Source organism: Hoplias malabaricus, chromosome 1 (assembly GCF_029633855.1).
Source record: "Hoplias malabaricus isolate fHopMal1 chromosome 1, fHopMal1.hap1, whole genome shotgun sequence".
NCBI lineage: Eukaryota > Metazoa > Chordata > Actinopteri > Characiformes > Erythrinidae > Hoplias > Hoplias malabaricus.
Genome location: NC_089800.1, coordinates 57,208,077 through 57,228,299, shown reverse-complemented (window position 1 = coordinate 57,228,299; position 20,223 = coordinate 57,208,077). Strand labels below are relative to the sequence as shown.

Sequence of the window (20,223 nt, the reverse complement as noted above, 5' to 3'; positions counted from 1 at the left end):
TAACTTTATTAACCAGCATGTCAACATCGATATTCTTACAGCTAGGCACACTTATATAAATAATAAATCTGTGTAGAACTGAACATGGTGCTCTGGCCAAGGCACAAGGCTGCTTAAAACAGGACATTGTCTATTATTCATCCACAACACTTTTATATCTGTAGAATGGGCTAAAATGACAATGGCTAATGAAAAATGAATGACCAAGGTTAAAAGTTACAACTCAAACGAAGCCCTCAATGAGAAATTAATGACAACACGAGTGGCCAAAAGTAAATGGAACATAAATGTTAATATCATTGCGCCATCAGTTTTAGCTACTGCCATTAAAAACTAACATCTCCTTAATAAATTAAGACAAAACTGCAATGCTCGGCCACTGTTGCATGAAGACCCAATAATCATGTTTCACGGAAGGCACTTACTGTCAGCCGCCACATAAAGGAATAGTGAGATTACAGTGTTTAAGAGAGCAGAGAAAATGGGCTAAAAATAGACCACTAAAAAGTCAAACAGCAGCTTTAAGAGATACATATTTTCATTCAAAAAACAGTATTAAGGTCACCTGTGTACCTGTGTTTTGACCACTCACTGGAGTAACCTTTTAAGTCTAACCCTATTTGTCTAGAACTGAAGTCAATCCACCTCTCTTTCTCCCTCCCTCCCTCTCTCTCTCTCTCTCCCCCTGCTTCTGTGTGCTGTTTGGCGAGTCTTTCCCTGCCTGTGTCTGCTGTGCCCCCGCCTGCCTGTCCTGTCAGTTCTGGCCTCTCATCACTGAGCACAAAAACAGTGGCATACAGGAATAGAAGCCCTCGTTACCATAGTAATAGGATGGTCATACAGCTCCTCTTTCAGACGGTGATCAAACCGGACAGTGCTCGCCGCTTTTCTTTTCATGTATGCATTTTATATTCGGCTACACTCATCTCACTTGAACGTAGCTTTCCTGTGGTAAATGGAAATAATTCACTCACTGCTTCGTATGAAATGCGCGACTTATCTGCCGAAACCCTGAAGCTGAGTGTTTGTCACTGGCCCATGATGGGTGGAACCTGTTTTGCAGACACATTGAGCGGTGGCATCGCTACACAGCCCTTTTTTGATGCACATTACAGCTGTTTGACAGTCCTCTGAGATGTTGTCGGCAGAGAGGAAGTGTAAACACACTCATCCACATTAAAGCCTCCATTTACTGTCCCAGAATGTTAAACGCACAAATCAATCTGTCCTTTTATATTCAGACAACGCCTAATACATTTTCTGCCAAAAGCCCAAAGTTTCTACTGATGAAAACACAGTTTAGAAAAGTACAGCACAGAAGTGGAAGTTGACTGTCTAGAAAAAGGGCACAGGTCAGAGAAAACAGCTGAAGCAAAAAACAAAACAAAACAAAACAAAAAAATCTCCTCCATGAGGTTCAGTGGCTAGGTAGGTGATGGTCACTGGCCTGACACACTCCTGTGTGTGTGTGTACGGGGCGCGAGAAGCGATCCTGTCCTCCTGCCTGTGGCTTGCTGACACGAACCAAGGCAGTCAGGCACCAATAATACATGAAGAGCTGTTCAGAGGCAATTAGGATCAGTTGTCAAGGCAGGGCCATTAATGAAGGAGTGTGTCGTGGTAGCCGGGGAGCGTGGCGGCGCTGAGGCCGCAGGAAGGCGATCCGCTCTGACACATCCAGTCCTTCCTGTGTCCTCGCCTGGTACAAGCTAATACCAGCCTTAACGATGTCGCGTGGCAGCAGATAATGCGCCTAACATGGGCTATGATTCCACAAAATGACTGCTGCCACAGCGGCTCAGCCTCCACCGGCTCGCAGCAGGGGAGGGGGGCACAAATAATTATTCCTCTATCGCCCTACAACCCTCCACCCCACGCAAAACTATCCCCTTGTTTCTCAAAAAAACTCACACTCTGTATTATCTGTCACACCTGCAAATGCATCGGACACAGACCAACTATTGGCTGCAACTATTCGTCGACAAAAACGTGGATTATGGGGGAAAATGTAAACATATTACTTTTTACCCCCCTTAGATTCTGTATCTGATGAGCATCTGTAAATAAACTGTTCAGTAAATTGCAGTGTTGAGTTGAATGTCAAAACATTGTAATCTATAAGATATTATTTTATCTATAATCTAATCAACTTTCTATTGACCTACGTCCATTGCATTATTTCCTTTATTGTTTATTTCATAATCATTTAATAGGTGTCATTGTTGGCATCATGTGTGGTGTCTGATCACAATGAATAATATACAAGTAATATATAATATAGAATTTTATATAGTTGTGAAATGTGAGGAATTGACAAGCAATTGAAAGCAAAAGGCTCTATGAAGATTATCTGAAATGCAGTGATTCTATTTCAAAGCTTCAAAAAAGAAGAAAGGTCTGGTTTCAGACACAACCACACGGACCTGCAGAAGGGCTGGATTAGTCAGTAAATCAAACACTATTTGACCGATTCCCTGATTACAGAAAAAAGTGCTAGTTGTAGTTTTACCAAATATTTAGTCATTTTCAGTGATCAGAGCTGAATTCTGCAACAGCTAACTCTACAATAACACACAAACACTTTCTATCAAGAGTCAGGAGTGTTTCAGAGACCCAGCCTGGTGCAGGTGAGTCAGTGAGTTCGACCATGGTGGTCTGGGTAATTGAACTGGGGTCCAGGCAGCAAGCAGGGGGAGAAAACAGGTGTGTGTTTCCACGCCCTGAGGGTGCCCTCCTTTTACATTCCACTCAGCCACAACTGGATCAGCTCTGAAAGCTGGGTGGTGTGTTTGTCAGATTGAAGTGACGAGCTGACCCCAAACTTTGAGGGAGAAGTAGAGACAGGTATGAGTAAGGCCTGTGGATGTGATGCTTTAAGAAAAGACAATCTGAAACATTGCCCGTACAGGCTGTGACTAAGGGGACGGATTCTGACTGAAGCCTTTTCTCCACTGTCAAAACACAGACCTCTTCCTCTGTCTTAACCAAACAGAGGAGTATAAGAGCAGCCGCATAATCGTAGGAAAACTCGAGAGAGGCAATCAGTCTTCACATCATTGTGGCTAATCAATGCAGCAGAGAGATGAAACCTAGTCCACAAGCTGCAGCTTTTGTAGACACGGTTCTGAGGCCGTAAAAACAAACCACTCATTTTTCTTCAACCCAATTGCACTGCAACACTGTTTCTCTCCTCCTCCCCCCTCCTCCTCGAGTGATGGTTTGTTCTTTTATTAGAGCTGATAGCATCCTTGCATTGTTTCGTCTTGATCGCTGAAGAGCCATCCCACTGTTCTAGCCTCCAGCAGTTCATATTATTGGTGCATTATTTCACGCATGCCTGCCCCTTTTATCAACTGCTTTTGAAGTAATGTTAATAGACTAGAAAATTGAGACATTTATGAAGTATAGGCAGTGTTTATGAAAAAATCCATAAAATATGACAGAGGCGAGGTGAGATAAAAGTGCTGTTTTAATAGATTATGGCGAAGGGAGATTGTCAGGGGCTGACGAGCACCTCCTCTGAGATCGCTCACTTTTATGGGATTAATTTTGTTGTATTAAAAATGAAGTTTAACATCCTAATTAATCTGTACACAGTGCATATCCTTCCCTCTTCTACGGTAGAACCCCCTGGCCCCAGTGAAGCTTTAGATGCCTTGTTGTTTAGCTAATTAGCTTTCTCTGATATTTGAAGAGGATGCACACTCCATAGGCTACATGTGCAGAGTATGTTTAGGAGGGGGTAAAAAGGAGTCTTTACATTAGACTTCTCATAGAATCAAGAAAAGAAAAAAAAAAAAACATCTACTGATAACATGCAATCCTAGTCTCAGAGTATTGTTTAATTTTTCGGACATGGTCATTAATCCAAGGCAATTCCCCAACAAGTGATTAGCACTGCTTTAAACAGCGGCTATTTACACACAATTTTTCACTCAATAAAACTCAGAGATATAGTTCAGCTGAAGGTGTAAACCTTCTGTTTAATTTACTCAGGCGTATCATATACATACTCTTTGGTTTGAGTTTAGATACCTTACTTGGCAGCAGAACTTGACCCTTGAACCTGCTAACAAGAGGGTCAGCCAGCCTAGCTCATTGTTTTAATATGTTTAACCCCCATAAGACGATTATTCAAATTAAACCACTGCAGAGGCCAACTCCTCCCTTTGACACTAATTGTGGGCGTCAGAACCACTTTTCCCAACTGTGCAGTAGTCCACTTTGACAATTTCCAAAATCCAATGCAAATCCAATTGCTGGTCCACATGAGGTTTCTGTAGAATAAGCTGTCACTCCCAATGGAGAAAGAGAACGGGTGTATTCCCCAAACTGGGACTACCATCGCTACATCTCCTAGGCTTTAAATTGGATTAGTAAGTAGAATTTCAAGGGTCTTGTCCCTTGGTAGGACCATTTTCATAATTTCATTGGAGCATGTTTTAGTAGCTGCCCCTTCAATACAATTCTTGATTTTTGCTTTTTTTTATATCTTTAATTAATGGAATGATGGAGAAATCAGAGTTCATAACTGTTGTACTGATGAGAAGCTGAAGAACAAGAATCATTAAATTTGGAAGGTGTGCGAGCAATGGGCAATTTGGGACTCATGCTGTTAACTAAGACTTTGGTTAATGAAGGGTCAACTCTAACCATCTGCCAACATGCAAGCTTAATCGTCTGTTATGAGAGAAAATAGATTTTTTTCCCCTTCCTGCACTGATAAACGCTGTCCCTTCAGTACAACTGCTCTACTGCCAGAAAACCATTTACTGCACCGTGAACGACTTCAGATTTTTGATGTTTTTATAAATATGAATATTTCTGAAGAAATTAGAATGTTTAATGTCAGATTTAAAGCTTGATTTGTGGTACACAGCAAATTATGATTTTTCTGACTAATACTGTTATCACAAAAAAATTGCAATTATGTTTTCAAAGAATAAGGTTTGTTGTTGCAGCCAAGAAGATGACGAGGGTCTGGCTTTAATTCTCAACAGGAAATGCAGTGTGTCAGACAGTCATTTAGTTGTTGTCATGTACACAGTAGTGTTTGGTTGTCGCTGATTGGTCTAACTTCAGTTTATATAAGCTAAATATCCCTGTTTAAAACTTTGTAAAATATTGTTCTTGATCATTTAGACTATAATTCAAGTTGTAGCTCTTGTAATTTGAAAAACACACACTCATATTGTGATTATGATATAAAGATGATGAATATTTCATCTCTAATTACATATTTCTTACCATTCTTTACAGCAGATATCCTACCTCTGGTACTGTTGCCACATTGCTGTAATTCAGCTTAATATTCAATCAGATTCTCAGTGAATTTTTAGGTTGTGTAGGTGCTGTTAAACAGTAATTAACGGGACACTAAGTAAGATTTTGTTTGTTTGCTCATGGGCCCCCCTACAGTTGTATAGTGTAATTCACTTTCACAGCACTCTCCTGTAATCAAAGTGTGAGTGTGTGTGTGTGTGTGTGTGTGTGTGTGTGTGTGTGGGGGGGGGGGGGGGGTTACATAGTGCAGTTTCAGCAGTGCTTAGCCCAGAGTAGCAACAACAGAAGCTCTGTTCTCATATCACAGGTCAGTGAAGTATGACTATGATGTTAAAGCTGTAATTTTAAGGTAAAATTACTACCTAGTGATCCTATAATATACTGTATTGTGTGCTATTCCTCCAAACCAGAGTTAGACATTTTTTTTTTTACTTTGTACAAGCAACAATTTATGTAGAATACATTGTCTCTGCAATAAATGGCAATATAACAAAGCAAGAACAAATTGGCCGAAAGAACAGGGCACTGATTCATATCTCAAGGCAGAGCAATGACATCAATATAATGTGTCATGCACCCAAAATTTCTCATTAATGATATCAGATTATTATTATGCTAAGCATGACCTAAAACTAGAACCTAATCAAGGGTATAAATGATAGAAAAAAAGGCATAAACAAACAGCAAATTAAATTATCTTTTTTTTCTGCCTCCCAGTTGGTGTCACCTAAATGAACCCAAAACATATTGAGAGCCTAGAGCAACACAAAACAACAATATAAAGGTTAACTAATTCTGTAAATCAAAGCTGATAAGAATCTGTCACACAGCCAAACATCATCATCATATTCGACAACTCTAGCTCTTGGCATACAGCATATCAAACTCTTCTGCCCCAGCCCAGAGGTGGGGTAGCATGCTCCAGCTAAACAATATCTGAATAAGAGTGGACACTGCTTGTATTCACATTCATGTTACAGCCACTCAATGGAAGCTCTTTTTATATCTAGTTCCCAGTGAATTATACAATTAAACACAAATAGCAATTTCTCTGATAGCCTACAAAAGATCTGGAAATGCCAGAACAATGGAAATATGACAGTTCCTGGGAAATAATTAAGATGCCAAAAAAGCACTCAAGCTAAGCTAAGCTATTCTCCTCTCCTTTAAATGGGATTTAACAATTAATCACTAATTATTTCTAGGAAAGGGAGGAGGGTTGGGAGTGCAATTCCCTTAGCAGCTCTGCGGCATAAAGGCTGTCTGTAAAAAAAAAAGTGCCTGCACCATCAGCACCAAAACACTCTTTCTCATTAAGACTTAGACGTGGGGGGCAACGCATCTGCATGGGCACAGCAAGGGGGTAATTGTATCAATATGGGAAGCTGTCTACTGCATTAGGACATTGTTAATATACTTTTCCAATTTAGCAAATGTAACACAGAGCATTGGATGTTTTGCACAATGGGGTGCAGACCATGCATTTACCCATGATTGAGCTGTTGAATTTATGAAATTATACTAGCTGTCTGCAATTTCAATAGAAATTAATAGATAAGACGGTCTGCCCGCGTACAATGCATTGAATGCTCTATGTTTCTTTGTTGTTTATGGGTGTAATGCAATACAAATGTAGCCTGGGCTGTAGCCAATACAACACAAAGTAAGTTCTTTACCTTAAAGACCCCATATCACAGCAGTTTATATAACACAAACATCCTCTTTACTTCACTGTATAGTAAAGCAGAGCTTGTTTGGCTACATTTCAGGCTAATACTGACCACATAATCAGTGTGTGTGAGGAAACAGATCTGGATCAGTGGGAGAAAGCACAGCACACATGTTCTCACTCATGGGAGAATGTAGAGGAGCGATGGAGGCTACAGGGATGAGATGGACACTTGGGTTGTTGACAGTAACTTGACAAGTATAATCTCTTTGCCTGCATGGATAAACAGTAGTGCCAGCCATGCATGGAACCACACTTACACTTCCTGAGTCTGTCTTTGAGTTACATTAACTATTTGGTTTTAAAGCGAGGGCAAGGTCATATAAACCTAACAGGCTTCATGACAAAGCCCACATTTGCCCACAAAGCTAGCGTACGTGATAAAAGACCTTCACAAACACAGTGTTGATGGATGGCCATTTCTTGCATACTCAGAATGTTCTCTGTCAACACCCTTAGCACAACATGCACGTTGAGCAAGTATGAAAACTGAGAAATGGCCAATGACGACTCCATTGTGCTCCACTACTCTGGCAGTTTTACTATGTTTCTGTTCAGGTTCAGATTTATTGTCTAAGAGCAGAGAATGTTAGTAACAGCCCTTATTCATCAGTGCTGCAAAGAAACAAGTGCAGACCTGAAACACTATTTATTTCCTGAAAACAATCCTACCAGTTCACGGAATATACTTACAGGTACAAGTGCAGCATTAATGCAGCCTTAAAGCAACACTAAGTCTGCCAGAAAAGTCCTGAAGTATGTGTTAAATGCATTAAAAAAAACTGTCTAAAACAATTATGGATTATTTCCAATGAATAATAATCACTGAAGATATTTTACACACCTCAATTCATGTAAATATTAAGGCCAAATTTCCTTACTTTTATGCAAGTGAATGGTTGTCCTCAAGCATTTGTGTATTTATAACTTGCTGCTCAGCTGAAGGACATTTGCAAGCTGAATCATCCATTTCCATTATATATATATCTCATTATAGTACCTCTGCACAACCCAAGTTATGGTCTCAAACACAGTAAAAATGTGAGCAGTTCTACAAATTAACTCTTGACGAGTCCACAGCTGTTCACTGAAAACCTTTCCAGGTGACGACCTCATGAAGCTGACTGAGAGAACGGAGAGAGTGTGCAAAGCTGTCATCAAAGCAAAAGGTGGCTACTTTGAAGAAGCTAAAGTATAAAATATATTCTGGTTTGTTTAACACTTTTTTGTTCACTACATAATTCCATATGTGATCCTTCATTGAATGTCTTCCACATTCATTTACAATGTACACAATAATATAAAAACAAAGAAAAAACACTGAACGAGAAGATGCCCAAACTTTTCACTGGTCCTGTATATTGACAATATGTGGGGGGAAGGAAAAAAAAAAAAAAAAAAAAAAAATATATATATATATATATATATATATATATATATATATATATATATATATATATACACACACACACACATATATATATATATATACGGTTATATATAATTAATTGACCCTCAAACACTGATTTTACAAGCACACTTGACCTTATGCAACATTGATGCATAAAGGCCAAGGAATCTATAGCTTGCCACTGTCAGAGCATTCAAGCATGTTTCAAAGACCGTGTGTCTCTGGAGAGAGGGACCATTATGAACTTAATGCGGTGAGACTAAGAATGAGCAGTTAGCAAGAACTCACCCTCACAGCCTGGCTGTAGGGTCCAATGTTGGCCGGGGCCCAGTGAGATAGGCTCTGGACATGCAGGGTGTCCCTTTGGTGAAAGTGACCATCCTCAGGAGGCAGAGTCCAGTCATGGAGCAAAACATCCATCTGCAAGAGCTGACCCACAGGCAGAGAAATCTGGACACATACTCTGAAGGAGTCAACATTAACACAGCAATCAGCAGAACAGTTCAGGGCATGAATTTAGACCAGCACATGCATACCGCCAAATGAAGATGTTAGAGGGTTGAGTGCTGTGCTGTGATCTGAATGACCTGATATAAAATGTTTTACCTGGCTGGTGGGTTGAGGCTGAAGAAAGAACGATAAACAGAGTTGACTACAGTAAAGTGCTCCATGTTTCTCACATACAGGTGAACTAGCACAATGTGCTTTAACTGACAAGACCTCTTCAGCAACTCATCTGCAAACAAACAAACACATCTTTACAAATTCATGGCCTTGGCTTACGAAATATAATCATTTTGACAATGACTTAAATCCAATACGATGCATATGAAAATAAAATGTGAGAGAAAATATATACATATAAAGATGTGAAATATTGATTTTTCTGGCTCACACAATGAAACAGCGAGGAAGGCTGAATCTGGGTCTTGAGGCAAGGCCTAGATCCCTATAATAATTTCATACATCATCCAGTTTGTTTTTCCTTTGCAGACACTGGCATTTCAGTGTACTTCACAGACTTAGCTCATACAAAGAAGTTGTTCATTAAATATTAACTTGTTTAATATTGTCTCAGTACTGTGAAGGCTGTTCGGCAATGTAAGATGATAAACATTAAATATGCTTTTCATCTTATGCCTCTCTTTCTTAGGAAAAAAAAATGTTCTTTTTTCCTCCTTTTTTCTTGTTTTTTTTTTTTTTGGAGAAAGCCTGCACTTTAAAAGTTCTGCAGGCGAAAGAAAGGCAAGCACATACGCTTGTGTGTGTGTGTGTATGTGTGTGTGCATGCGTGTGTTTTGAAGCGGCAGTTTCGTTCTCCCAGTTTAATTTGAAGTGTCTGTCCTCGTTTGGTGCAGCTCGCGATCCCTGCACGGTGATGGACGGGGTCCCTGACACATGGCGCACTCGCACCCCCACTTAAAAGGCCTGAGTGAATAAAGAGCAGCCACTTACAGCCTGCCATACCTCTTAAAAGTGCATTTTGCTAACACAACAAGGGAAAAAAATGAAAACGACTTTTGGAACAAAGGACTATTTGCTCTCTGTATGTGCAGACAGAATAGGCTGCTTTTGGGGCTGAGCTTTAAAAAGGACTAAAACTCCACAAACTTGCCCGGCAGCGGAAACCGGTCTGTATCTGTTTTTTTGCTTCCATCCAGCCTCCACTCCACCTCTGGTAAGACATATCCCAAACCCTCTCCTCCAGATGTTAGAAGAATACTTAAAGCTACCTTGATTTGTGCCAGTACGGATTTATTGTAGATGGGCCGCACGTGCCAGTGCTGTTCTGCTGCTGCTGTTACGGCGCATGAAAAAATAGGGAGCAAGCCAAAACTATGTTTTGCTTCCCAGCACAGAGCAATCTTTCATGTTTTTAGCTCTGTGATCTGCTGCTTTGTAGCCACTTACCTTGCAGCTGAGTGAAGGCATGCAGGGTTTGGCCCTGGATGTCTGTGTGTTCAGAAGGAAGGCCGTCGATGCCAGTGATCCACTGATAGCCCACAGAGCTTCTGGCTGAGCACCAGGGCCGGCACGCTTTAATGAAAAAACATGAACATCAGTATCAGAGGGTTAACAAAACCTCACAGCTGTATGTGTATGTCTGTGTATATGTGTGTAAGTCCCTTCTGCATTTTGTCGTGATGCTGTGTATAAACAAGAAAGAATGGTACCATCAACATACTGCATGTGCTTTTGTTATCTTATGTACAGTGAAAATGCTGTGCAAAGGGCAATGTGACTGCAAATGAAACTAAACAAGCCTGCTAGCAACGCTATATGATGAGAATAACACAAAACCCAGCCCACTCTTGAAAAAAATGGCATGATCTGAGTTTCCCAACTGTCTTGTCATGTAAAGAGCACTGTAATATCAATTGTAGCAGACACTGAAGTGACAGACACACTGACAATGTTTTAGAGATACATTACATGCAAAGAATTTAATGTCAGTCTGCTCATCTCTATAAATCAATAGAACAAATGTAAGAAAAACATCTTCAGGATAAATAATGATCACGCTGTAATATTTTTAGAATAAATGCTTCTGCTACAATTCTGAAGGAGGAATTGCATCCCTAAAGCCAATAAAAAATCCAATCATAGGGTGGGTGATACCACAGAAATATGTCTTTGTGACACAATGACATTTTCACAATAGCGATAATCATGATGTTTAGTGTTTCGAAGGTGTCCAAAAAATGGAATAAACAAAATACTGAAAATATTACAAAAAAAATAATACAAAAAAATATTTAACTCCAAAATGGGTATAAGCAAGGTATTTATAAAGGAAGATGAAAACTTGTAATTATACCAATTTAAATACTAGAATATTGGGCAGACATCAACTACATTTCAACTACAATTCAACTACATTTACTATGCCGTAACTACACACTGATTGTTGTGGTTGTTAGCAAGACCTTTTTAGTTAGTAAATATACACTGATCAGCCATAACAGTAAAAAGACCTCCTGGTCTATACACTCATTGTCCATTTTACTAGCTCAGCTTACCCCTTAGGTGCACATTGTAATTACACAATTAAAGGCTGTAATTCATGTCTTTGCATTCTTTGTTAGGCCTTTTCACCCTATTCTCCAACACGTTAACTACAGTGACACAGATTTGGTGGTGGAGTGTTTGAAAGAAGGAAATGGCTTTAAAGTTATGGCTGAATGGTGTTCAATCAGATTCATACTAATAGCATTGAACATACCTGGCATGTACATTGATACCAGAATCATTCATCAAACAGTATTTCAAAATAATATCTGATTATATTTTTATTGTACAGAACTACTTTTCAATAAAATAATAATTTATATTAGTCTCTTTAATAGTTTTCAAATGTTGTTTTATGTATGTACTAGCATTAGCATTACCAGAAATGTAAAAATGATGGCTATTATCATCTGCCCACAATGCCCATAACAGGATATCGCCATGATAAACTAAAACCAATTGTAATATAATTAATCCCAATGACAATATTCTATATATATACTAAATAATATACTAAACAGTATGATTTAGAATGCACTGAGAAACTAGGATCAATAAAAAGGAAATACTATAAAAAGATGGGATATTTAACCATAATTAAGTCCAGTAAAAATACCGTAATGGCTAAGGTGCCCATCTGTAAAAAAAGATTCTGAATGTCTGTGATGCCGATAGACCAATGACACATCTCTTTACCCTGAAGTATGCGACAGCATGCTCACACACAACATGCACACATCTCAGAATGGCCTCACTGACAACTAAGGTCACCATTTGATGTAAATTCTTCCTGGATGTCTTGGGTTTTATCAGCATATACCGCCTCCTCAGTCATCTTGTCAATGGCTCTGTGGCAAGGACAACTACCAAGGGGCAGAACACTCTCTGTGGAGCCCTGCAATACAGTCCAAACAAGAATAAATCAGGCAAAGAGGTTCTGAAAGCAGCCAAACACAGCCAACCCCAGTGTAATTAGTTTTTCAATAACACTGCGTGTGCACTGTGTCTCACTCTTTTTTGACATGCCCAGACACAAATAACTGGAAGGTGAATGAATATGAAAAACATGCTAACTTATTCATGAATTACATGCAGAGGGGGTGTTTTTTTTTTTTTTGGATACTGTAAATGCAATCATTTCTGCTGTCACTCAAAAGGCCTTGACTGGGGCTTGACAGGGATGCTGTTTCTTAAGAGCGCTTCACTCTTATTTATTTATCTTTAATCCTTGACATTTTTTTTTCTTTTTTGATTGAAAACAAAAGGAGAAAAAAACATTTGGCCCTCCCAAAGGCACACAGATATTACCTGACAAAAGTCCACTGAGCGTTGTGCATTTTAATAAATATTTCATATCTCTTTAATCCCCCGCTGTCAACTGCAGTTGGCCATATGATAATCAAATTAATTATACTCCAGCCACTCTTAGGCTGCAGAGAGAGGAGCTTGACTAGCATTAACTGAGGGCAAACGCTGACTCCCCACCCCCACCCTCCCCTCCTCCTCTGCCCGGGCCGGTGCTCTTTCCTCCAGAGCTGGTGTCAGTATGGATCTGTCAGGCTGATGAAGAGTGCTTTAGACTGCTGGATGAGTGAGGGAGCTTCTCCCCTGCACCAGGCCCAGAAACTCCCGGCTCTGTGTGCCGACCTGCGGGCCGGGAGGAGGGTGCGCCATACTCACATGCTCACAGCTCTGCTGCTACATCAGCCACGCTCACAGGCTCACATTTTTTCCCCTCTTTTTGTCTAGCCCCCAACTACCCCTTCCCCATCCCTGCACTACATACACCCAAAACAAAATTCTTGCCTCACACACAAACACACAAACTGCTCCCTGAAAGCCAGAAGGGAAGCCCCCTGTCACACTGTGACCCAGTATAGTCTCTGTACAAGCCAGTCAGCAACCTATGCTCCAATTACTAAACTAGCATCTCTCTCTCATCCCACTCATATAAACTTAAATAGCACTGAGGTCAAAAGAACCCTACTTCCCAAACGGAAAATTTACAGGAGAAGGGGAATAATAAAAATCAATCTTGGCCTCTTGTACTGTAAGTTTCAAAAACACAGTCTGAAATTCTTTTTGCACTCACGTTTTCCTTAGATGCATTTATAAATACTGTATAATTATGTTTTATGATTTTTTTTGCACCATACAACTTAGATTTAAACAAGCTGTGTTTGTTAGTGTGCTTATCTAGATTGTAGGCTGAATAGACCTATGTAAATGCCTAGGTTTAAATGACTTATTTCAACATTTAATTCACAAGGTGTAACAAAGTGTTGAAGTTTTAAAAATATATAACTTTTTAATAATTCAATTTGAGATCATGACAAACTCTATTGTCCACACTGTAAACTATCTAAGAGGTATATTATAATTGGGAAAGACAAGGGTGTGGCGTAACCAGACTGAATAAAGCAGAGCACCAGCTGGCTAAATTTCAATACCCCTAACAACTTCCAAAAAACACACAAACTTTTCAGAAGAAACTCAACTAGCAGTGTATGGCCCTGAATCCCCCTGGACCGCCCAGAGAGTCGCTGCAGAGTCTCTGGGGCTAGAATAACCTTTCCATGTTCTCTCTCTCTCTTCTTTTTGCATTCTATTTTTCCTCTCCCCGCCCCCACATACATCTCCCTGGCGACAGCAAGCTGGATGCAACCATTGTGCATTCCCAGGCCTACCTGAATGCAAAGTGCCTTAATTTAAGCGGACATGTTTGTTAAACCAGGCCTAGTTTCAGGCGCGAGTGAATATTGCAGACGTCAAAGTAGGCAGCGTGGGGGCATTGAGAGGAGGGAGGCGAGGGTAAGAGAGAGAAGAGAGTGTGCCTCTGGACCTAGTTTTCATTAATGCCTCAAAGTGCTTCCCTCTTTTCTGTGTCAAACTGGTGGAAGGCTTTTAACAAACTTCTCACGCACAGAGAAAGGCAACAGTTATGGGTTTTTTTACGCTTTGCTAGCTGTTAAAAAATAAGCATAGTCTGTAAACATGATTTCAATTACTTGGCTTAATAGGACACCATTTGAAATAAGGTCTCTAATGTTATATGTTTTAGTAAATGATAGCTTTGGAAAAGGCTTGACAAGAAATTTTCATCCTCCATCTAAATGAAATTTTTAGTTAACTGAACTCCGACCATTCAGTTGAATAACAAATAAGTAAGACCATCAGCCTTAAACACAGACTCAAGTGAAGCAAAACCACTGAATCAATAGTTGTAATTATCTGACCTGTTACACTGGCAAGTGAAGCTGAAAAGGAGAATAAAACAAACATGAAACTGCAGAGATGCTTGTTTAAGGCTACACTCACACTGACTTTGTTTTCCGTGTGCATCTGAGTGAATCGCAGGTATCCGACCGGAGCAAAAGCATCAGCTGAGTGAATAACAGTCTCCATCTTGTCACTGCAACAACATTGACATCAGCACAAAGCTAAAGACATAGCCTTTAGTGACAGAAATGTACATGGTACATACAGTGCTTATGAAGAAAAACAACTGGAGCATGCCTCTGGACAGTGTCTAGAAATAGATTTTCAGCATTATGTACATTTAGGGCTCTGAAGCTGTAGCCTAAAACCACGTGTATGAAGTACACAATAAATAAAGTAAAAGAATACAAATAAAACCATTTGTGTTACTCACATGACTATCTTCTTCTTGAAAAGAGGGCAGTCAGTGGTGAAAGTCTCATATTCTCCTCCCTCACCACAGATATGCACTCCATATTTCTTTGAAAGCTGTAATAAATTCCATTATAATTTAATATCACAAGACATTTGTAAACGATCTACTTATAATTGCATGGCATCCTAGCATGTACTACTTGCATGAGCTAAACGCGCATAATACCATGTGAGGTGATATCCACAGTGTTTTCCTGAGGAAATGACATGCAAGCCTTTACAATATCGCAAATATGGAAGCTATAAATATAGTGTGTTTTAATACATTTTACCACCATTAATTTGCCTTTGTGTGAAAGCACACTACAATCTCTTTATATATGACAGCATACTTGACTAATAGTCAATTCTGTTTCTTACAAATGCCAAAAGTACTGAGTGAATACCATTCAACAGTGAAGACAGTTTATTCACAGGTATAAGAATGTGTATGGATGTGTTTGTAGGCCCTGACCTGTTGCAGACAGGGCTCCATCTCAGCCAGAGATTTTCCTAAATGTGTTCCAGGGTCCAGGCCTGCCAGACACACAACACAGAAAAGCCGTGATCTCAGACACAGCACAGTGATTGAGAATGACAGCAAGAAAAGGCCTGAGCAGACTGTGTCTGTCTCTCGCTCACCCTGCCTTTCTCTCGTTCTCTCACACTCGTGCACACAGCACCACACTCATACACAACTTGGCTCCAGCTCCTATTTATTTGACTTTGCAAATTGTGTACACAGATCTCTCCGGGTAAGGTTAACAGTTTTCAGTCTCGCTGAAAAGCGAACCCTTGCCTGGTTCCTTTGTGGATGTAAGTGGGAGAGATCCTGTTTATTTGTATTTCCCTCCTAAATACAGCACGGGGAAGTGACTCAGGGATCACACATGTGCTCAACAGGAGAGAGAGAGAGAGAGAGAGGGAGGGAGAGAGAGAGAGAGAGAGAGAGAGAGGGAAGGAGAGAGAGAGAGAGAGATTGGAAGATGACAGGTAAGTGATAGAAAGGAGCAAGAAAAGAAAAATGAACTAAAACAGCGAGGTAAAAAGGCATAGAAAAGAAACAAAGAAAGAATGAAACAAAGAAAAGAGACAGAGAGAGATAGAGAGTGACAGTAAGAAAGAGAGAAAGAGAGAGAGAGAGAGATACTTAAGGCATATCAAGTTGACACGTCTCAGTATTTCAGTTTTGAAGCGGAAGTTTTAAAAAGACAGTCTCAAACAGGCGAATTCACACAGGTAGGGAATTTCACATCATAAACCTGCAAAACCAATCCTGTTAACACATGGGTGGGGGGGGGGGGGGGGGGGGGGGCTTGTATTGTAAAAGATACAAGTATATTGTACTGTGTCTTGGTCTTAGCTGAATGTCTATTTATGGGATTAGGGAGAAAAACACTGTAAACATGACTTGTAGCTAAATTATTCCCATAACACAGCGGCAAGTTCATTGCTCGATACTGACCCCAGGTTGAGGCACATGCAGCATGTGTTCACTGCACATTCCTCCGGCCTGTTTCTGATCTCCTTCTCGTCATAAACAAGCCTTTGTCCTCCTGTCTGATAAACAAACACATACGCTCTTCATGCCAATATCTACTGCCCCGAAAAACAAAGCCCGCCAAACACTCCCCTCAAAGCAGATGCAGCTACATAAGACATCACCACACTGCACAGTGCCATGTCCATAAGAACTACAAAGGAATTCAAGTCTGGATGACAGGCTTCCTCCTCAGACACTTGGTTTGCTTTGTTAAAGCCTCTGGCTACATGTGGCCACACTGACATCATTAGGCATGTGGGGTAAACCAACATCCAAAGCAGCAGTATTATTTCAGAAATAGTTTATTTGTTCTGTAAAATATAATAGCTTCAATTCCATTCTGTGTCCCATAACGACCTCGCAATCTCCTTGTTTCTATAAAGAGGAAAATTGACTCCACTTGAGAAGTGTTTGTACTCTAGAAATCACAGCTCAGATCTAATACACAACTATTAAATAATCACTAAAATTTGCCTCTGTTTGATTACTTTAACTAAGACTGTACAGCATTTCTAAACAATATGCCATTAATACCATGTTTGGAAAAGCTTGTAAAGCTTTATTTGTAGGCTACCTACACGGGGACTTCATAGCACATGCAAAAGCATTCAATGGCATGTTTATCAAGCAATTACCTTAGAATGTCATATAAATATGTCTGTGTTATAAGGTCACTCTCCAGACAGGCTTCAAATAAAAACTACCAAACGCACTCTAGTATTTGTTGTTCAGAAGATGTAAAATATTGAGCAAAAATATGAGGAAGCTGTGTGTTTTCAGAAAATCCCACACTGTAAAAGTTACACCAAACAACAAACTGCAAATGTATGAGGAGATCTGATTCTGTGGACACTTCACAACAAACCGCAAACTCTCAACCAATTGAAATTTCAATTACTGTCTCACAGTGGTGGCCATTACAGGAGTCAACTGAAGTGTGTTAAGGAGATGATGATGATGCTTCTTTGCTCTCTTTTTTCCTCCCAACCTCAGAGGTCAGGGTGCTGACCGCAGACCCTGGGGGAAAGGCGCCCGTTAGACAGAGTATCTCCAGTGTCACGCTGCAGTGCTCTCTGAGGTTGCAGAGTTGCAGGAGAACAGTAGAGGCCAGAGAGGGGAAAGGGAGCTGGTCCTCAAACCCACCCCTGGGGAACTGGGCTCATAATTAGTGTGAGAATATCTAATCTGCTCTTCCTCTCTCATCTTAACCCTGCACAAAGGCAATAGGGAGAGCGCCATTAAAATTCAATATCCTTTTTTAATTAGACATGCCCTTTTAACAAATTTTGATGATTGGCTTCATTTTGCTATGTGGGGGGGATGTTCATTAAGATCTTTCTCTTAAATAAAAAATGATGCATGAGTCAATATTTACAGCAATGTGATTCAAACAGTATCTGACTGAAAGCTGGGCAGTTGGTAGTAATATGTACCAAGTCGATAACCTGACACATGATGGTCAAAAAAAATAAGTCCAGGCAAATGCTGTACCGTACTTTAAAGTTCCATGAATTTACAATGGCTGCCATTCAGACACAGACAGGCTAATGTCCTCTGTGATCTACAAATCTCCAGCCTCTTGATTCATTTCCATGAGGTTCACATGGCTCGCTCTCTCTCCGCTCTGCACCCGTTATTACCTGACCTGAAGCCAATTACCTCACCCCATTATGCCACATTAAACGCAAATAAGCCCACTTCAATTCATCTGCCAGCACCACAGACTCAGTGCACTTTAGACAGACAGGACTCCAGTGAAACCCAAAAGAAACGACCTGACTCTAAAAGGCTTTCAGCCAGTACCCTATAAAACAGCAATTAAAGTCAGTGAACTTTCAAACCAGCATATTGAGCCTCACTGAAATGGATTCTAAAGCTTCGCTGTTTGCCAAACTGTGCAGAAAGATCTCCAAATTCTCCTTCGTGTTGCACATTTGTAGAGTACAGACAATGGGGTGTTGTCCATCTCACAAATGGAGTTTCAAAATGGTATAGCATTAATCACGACAATCAATGTTCAATTAGGCTTTACTTTATAGAAAGTACACTTTGCTAAAATATCTTTTATATTCAATTCCAAAGTACCCTCATGTTCATTCATGAGACAGTGAAATGACTGGAGATTGGAGTGAAGAAAAAGAAAGAAATTGAAAATTCTCACATAACCTCAGGCCATCCTATAATATTAGGCTGTTCAGGTTCATGGATATTAATTTAATTTCAATATTACACAAAAAGCCTCTCACTTAGATTTTTATCCTTGGGACAGTGTGTTTCTGTTCCACAAACAACTAGACCACCAGCTATAATTAATCATTCCTCAAAAGCACTGCTTCTTTGGCTCGGTTTTTAATTGAAACTAAATCTGGGAAGAATCTGCTGCACTACTATTGAGCAGAGAGCTAAATAAAAGCCTGCGAGATTCCAGATAATGTCTGCGCTGGGAGTATCAGCCTAGCGCAGGTTGTTGAAGATCTGGTGTGCAGACTGACAGCTTGGCTTTAATCCCTGCCTTCAGAGAGAAAAGCAGGGAAAATTGGATTCATGATGTGTAACATTTTAGCTTTTAAACGCATGAAAAAAGCATCTCCTGCTGGAAGGTGAGCTGGTTCATCCTTTGAACAATGCTCTCAAAGACCTTACTGAAAACAATAACTCTTCATTATCACCCCATCTCAGTGAGAGAGTAAGAGCAAGCGAGCGAGCGAGCGAGCGAGTGAGAGACAGACAGACAAAGAGATGGAGAGTGCGAGAGAGCGAGTGAGAGAGAGAGAGAGAGAGAAAGAGAGAGAGGGAGAGAAAGGGAGAGAGAGAGAGAGAGAGAAATAGAGAGAAAGTCGTAAGAGGGGTGAGGGCAGGTAGAGACAGGAGATGGTAAGATTAAGGAATATCTGAAAATTTGCTCGAACCCTTATCTGAAATTCAAAAGCAGTGCATGGAATAATAGACATGTGGTGAATACAATTCAGGCAGATCAAGGATATAATCTTTTTATCCAATGAATGAAATAAAGAAAACGCATGCAATTATAACCTTATCTGATGTTTATCTCACAGAACTAAAAGGGCTTAATCCCGTCTGTGAAAATCTAATACAAACCGCTATCTGAGAACATATAGTAAACAGCTGTAATAAAAGCCATTAGATCTGGAAATTACACATCATAACTCAAAATCTTACTCACTGCAGATTGGCTTAGTTTCAGAGGTAATACGATGATATTTAAAAGATTGCTGGGCTTGTCTACCCAGTGACTAATCCTGCCTTCAGTTTTGTCACAGGGAGCTTAAAATCTTAGTCAGAAGGACTTGAGGAGGGGTGATCCAGGTCAAGGTTAACTGGGGCAACCTGAGGGCATACTTCTCCATTTACTGTCATTTTGTTCAGCTAATGCTCCTTTAATTGCATCCATCACTGTTTTTTACTACTGGTTGTGCCACAAACGTCAACAGCAAATTATTTTTCTGTTCTCTGGAGTAATTTGGACATACCCACTAAGATAGGCCAGAAAGTACCTACTCATGCTGATTTGATGGAAGATTGCACTGTTTAAGGCAATTATAGGTACTACATCAT

General features: G+C 40.1%; 1 protein-coding gene across 11 annotated transcripts in view; it reads right to left on the bottom strand.

Annotated features, from left to right (window-relative positions):
* dph6 (diphthamine biosynthesis 6) overlaps positions 1 to 20,223 on the bottom strand; it is a 196,552-nt gene that overhangs the window by 18,840 nt on the left and 157,489 nt on the right. For 10 of the 11 annotated variants that reach the window (XM_066667608.1, XM_066667590.1, XM_066667600.1 and 7 more), the window contains 7 exons: positions 15,580 to 15,641; positions 15,085 to 15,179; positions 14,751 to 14,844; positions 12,204 to 12,327; positions 10,335 to 10,460; positions 9,030 to 9,159; positions 8,712 to 8,886 (listed from right to left, as the gene is read on the bottom strand). In XM_066667608.1, the coding sequence (XP_066523705.1) occupies positions 8,712 to 8,886; positions 9,030 to 9,159; positions 10,335 to 10,460; positions 12,204 to 12,327; positions 14,751 to 14,844; positions 15,085 to 15,179; positions 15,580 to 15,641 (806 nt within the window). The remainder of the gene's footprint in view (positions 1 to 8,711; positions 8,887 to 9,029; positions 9,160 to 10,334; positions 10,461 to 12,203; positions 12,328 to 14,750; positions 14,845 to 15,084; positions 15,180 to 15,579; positions 15,642 to 20,223) is intronic. The other variant, XM_066667642.1, reaches the window with a different exon arrangement.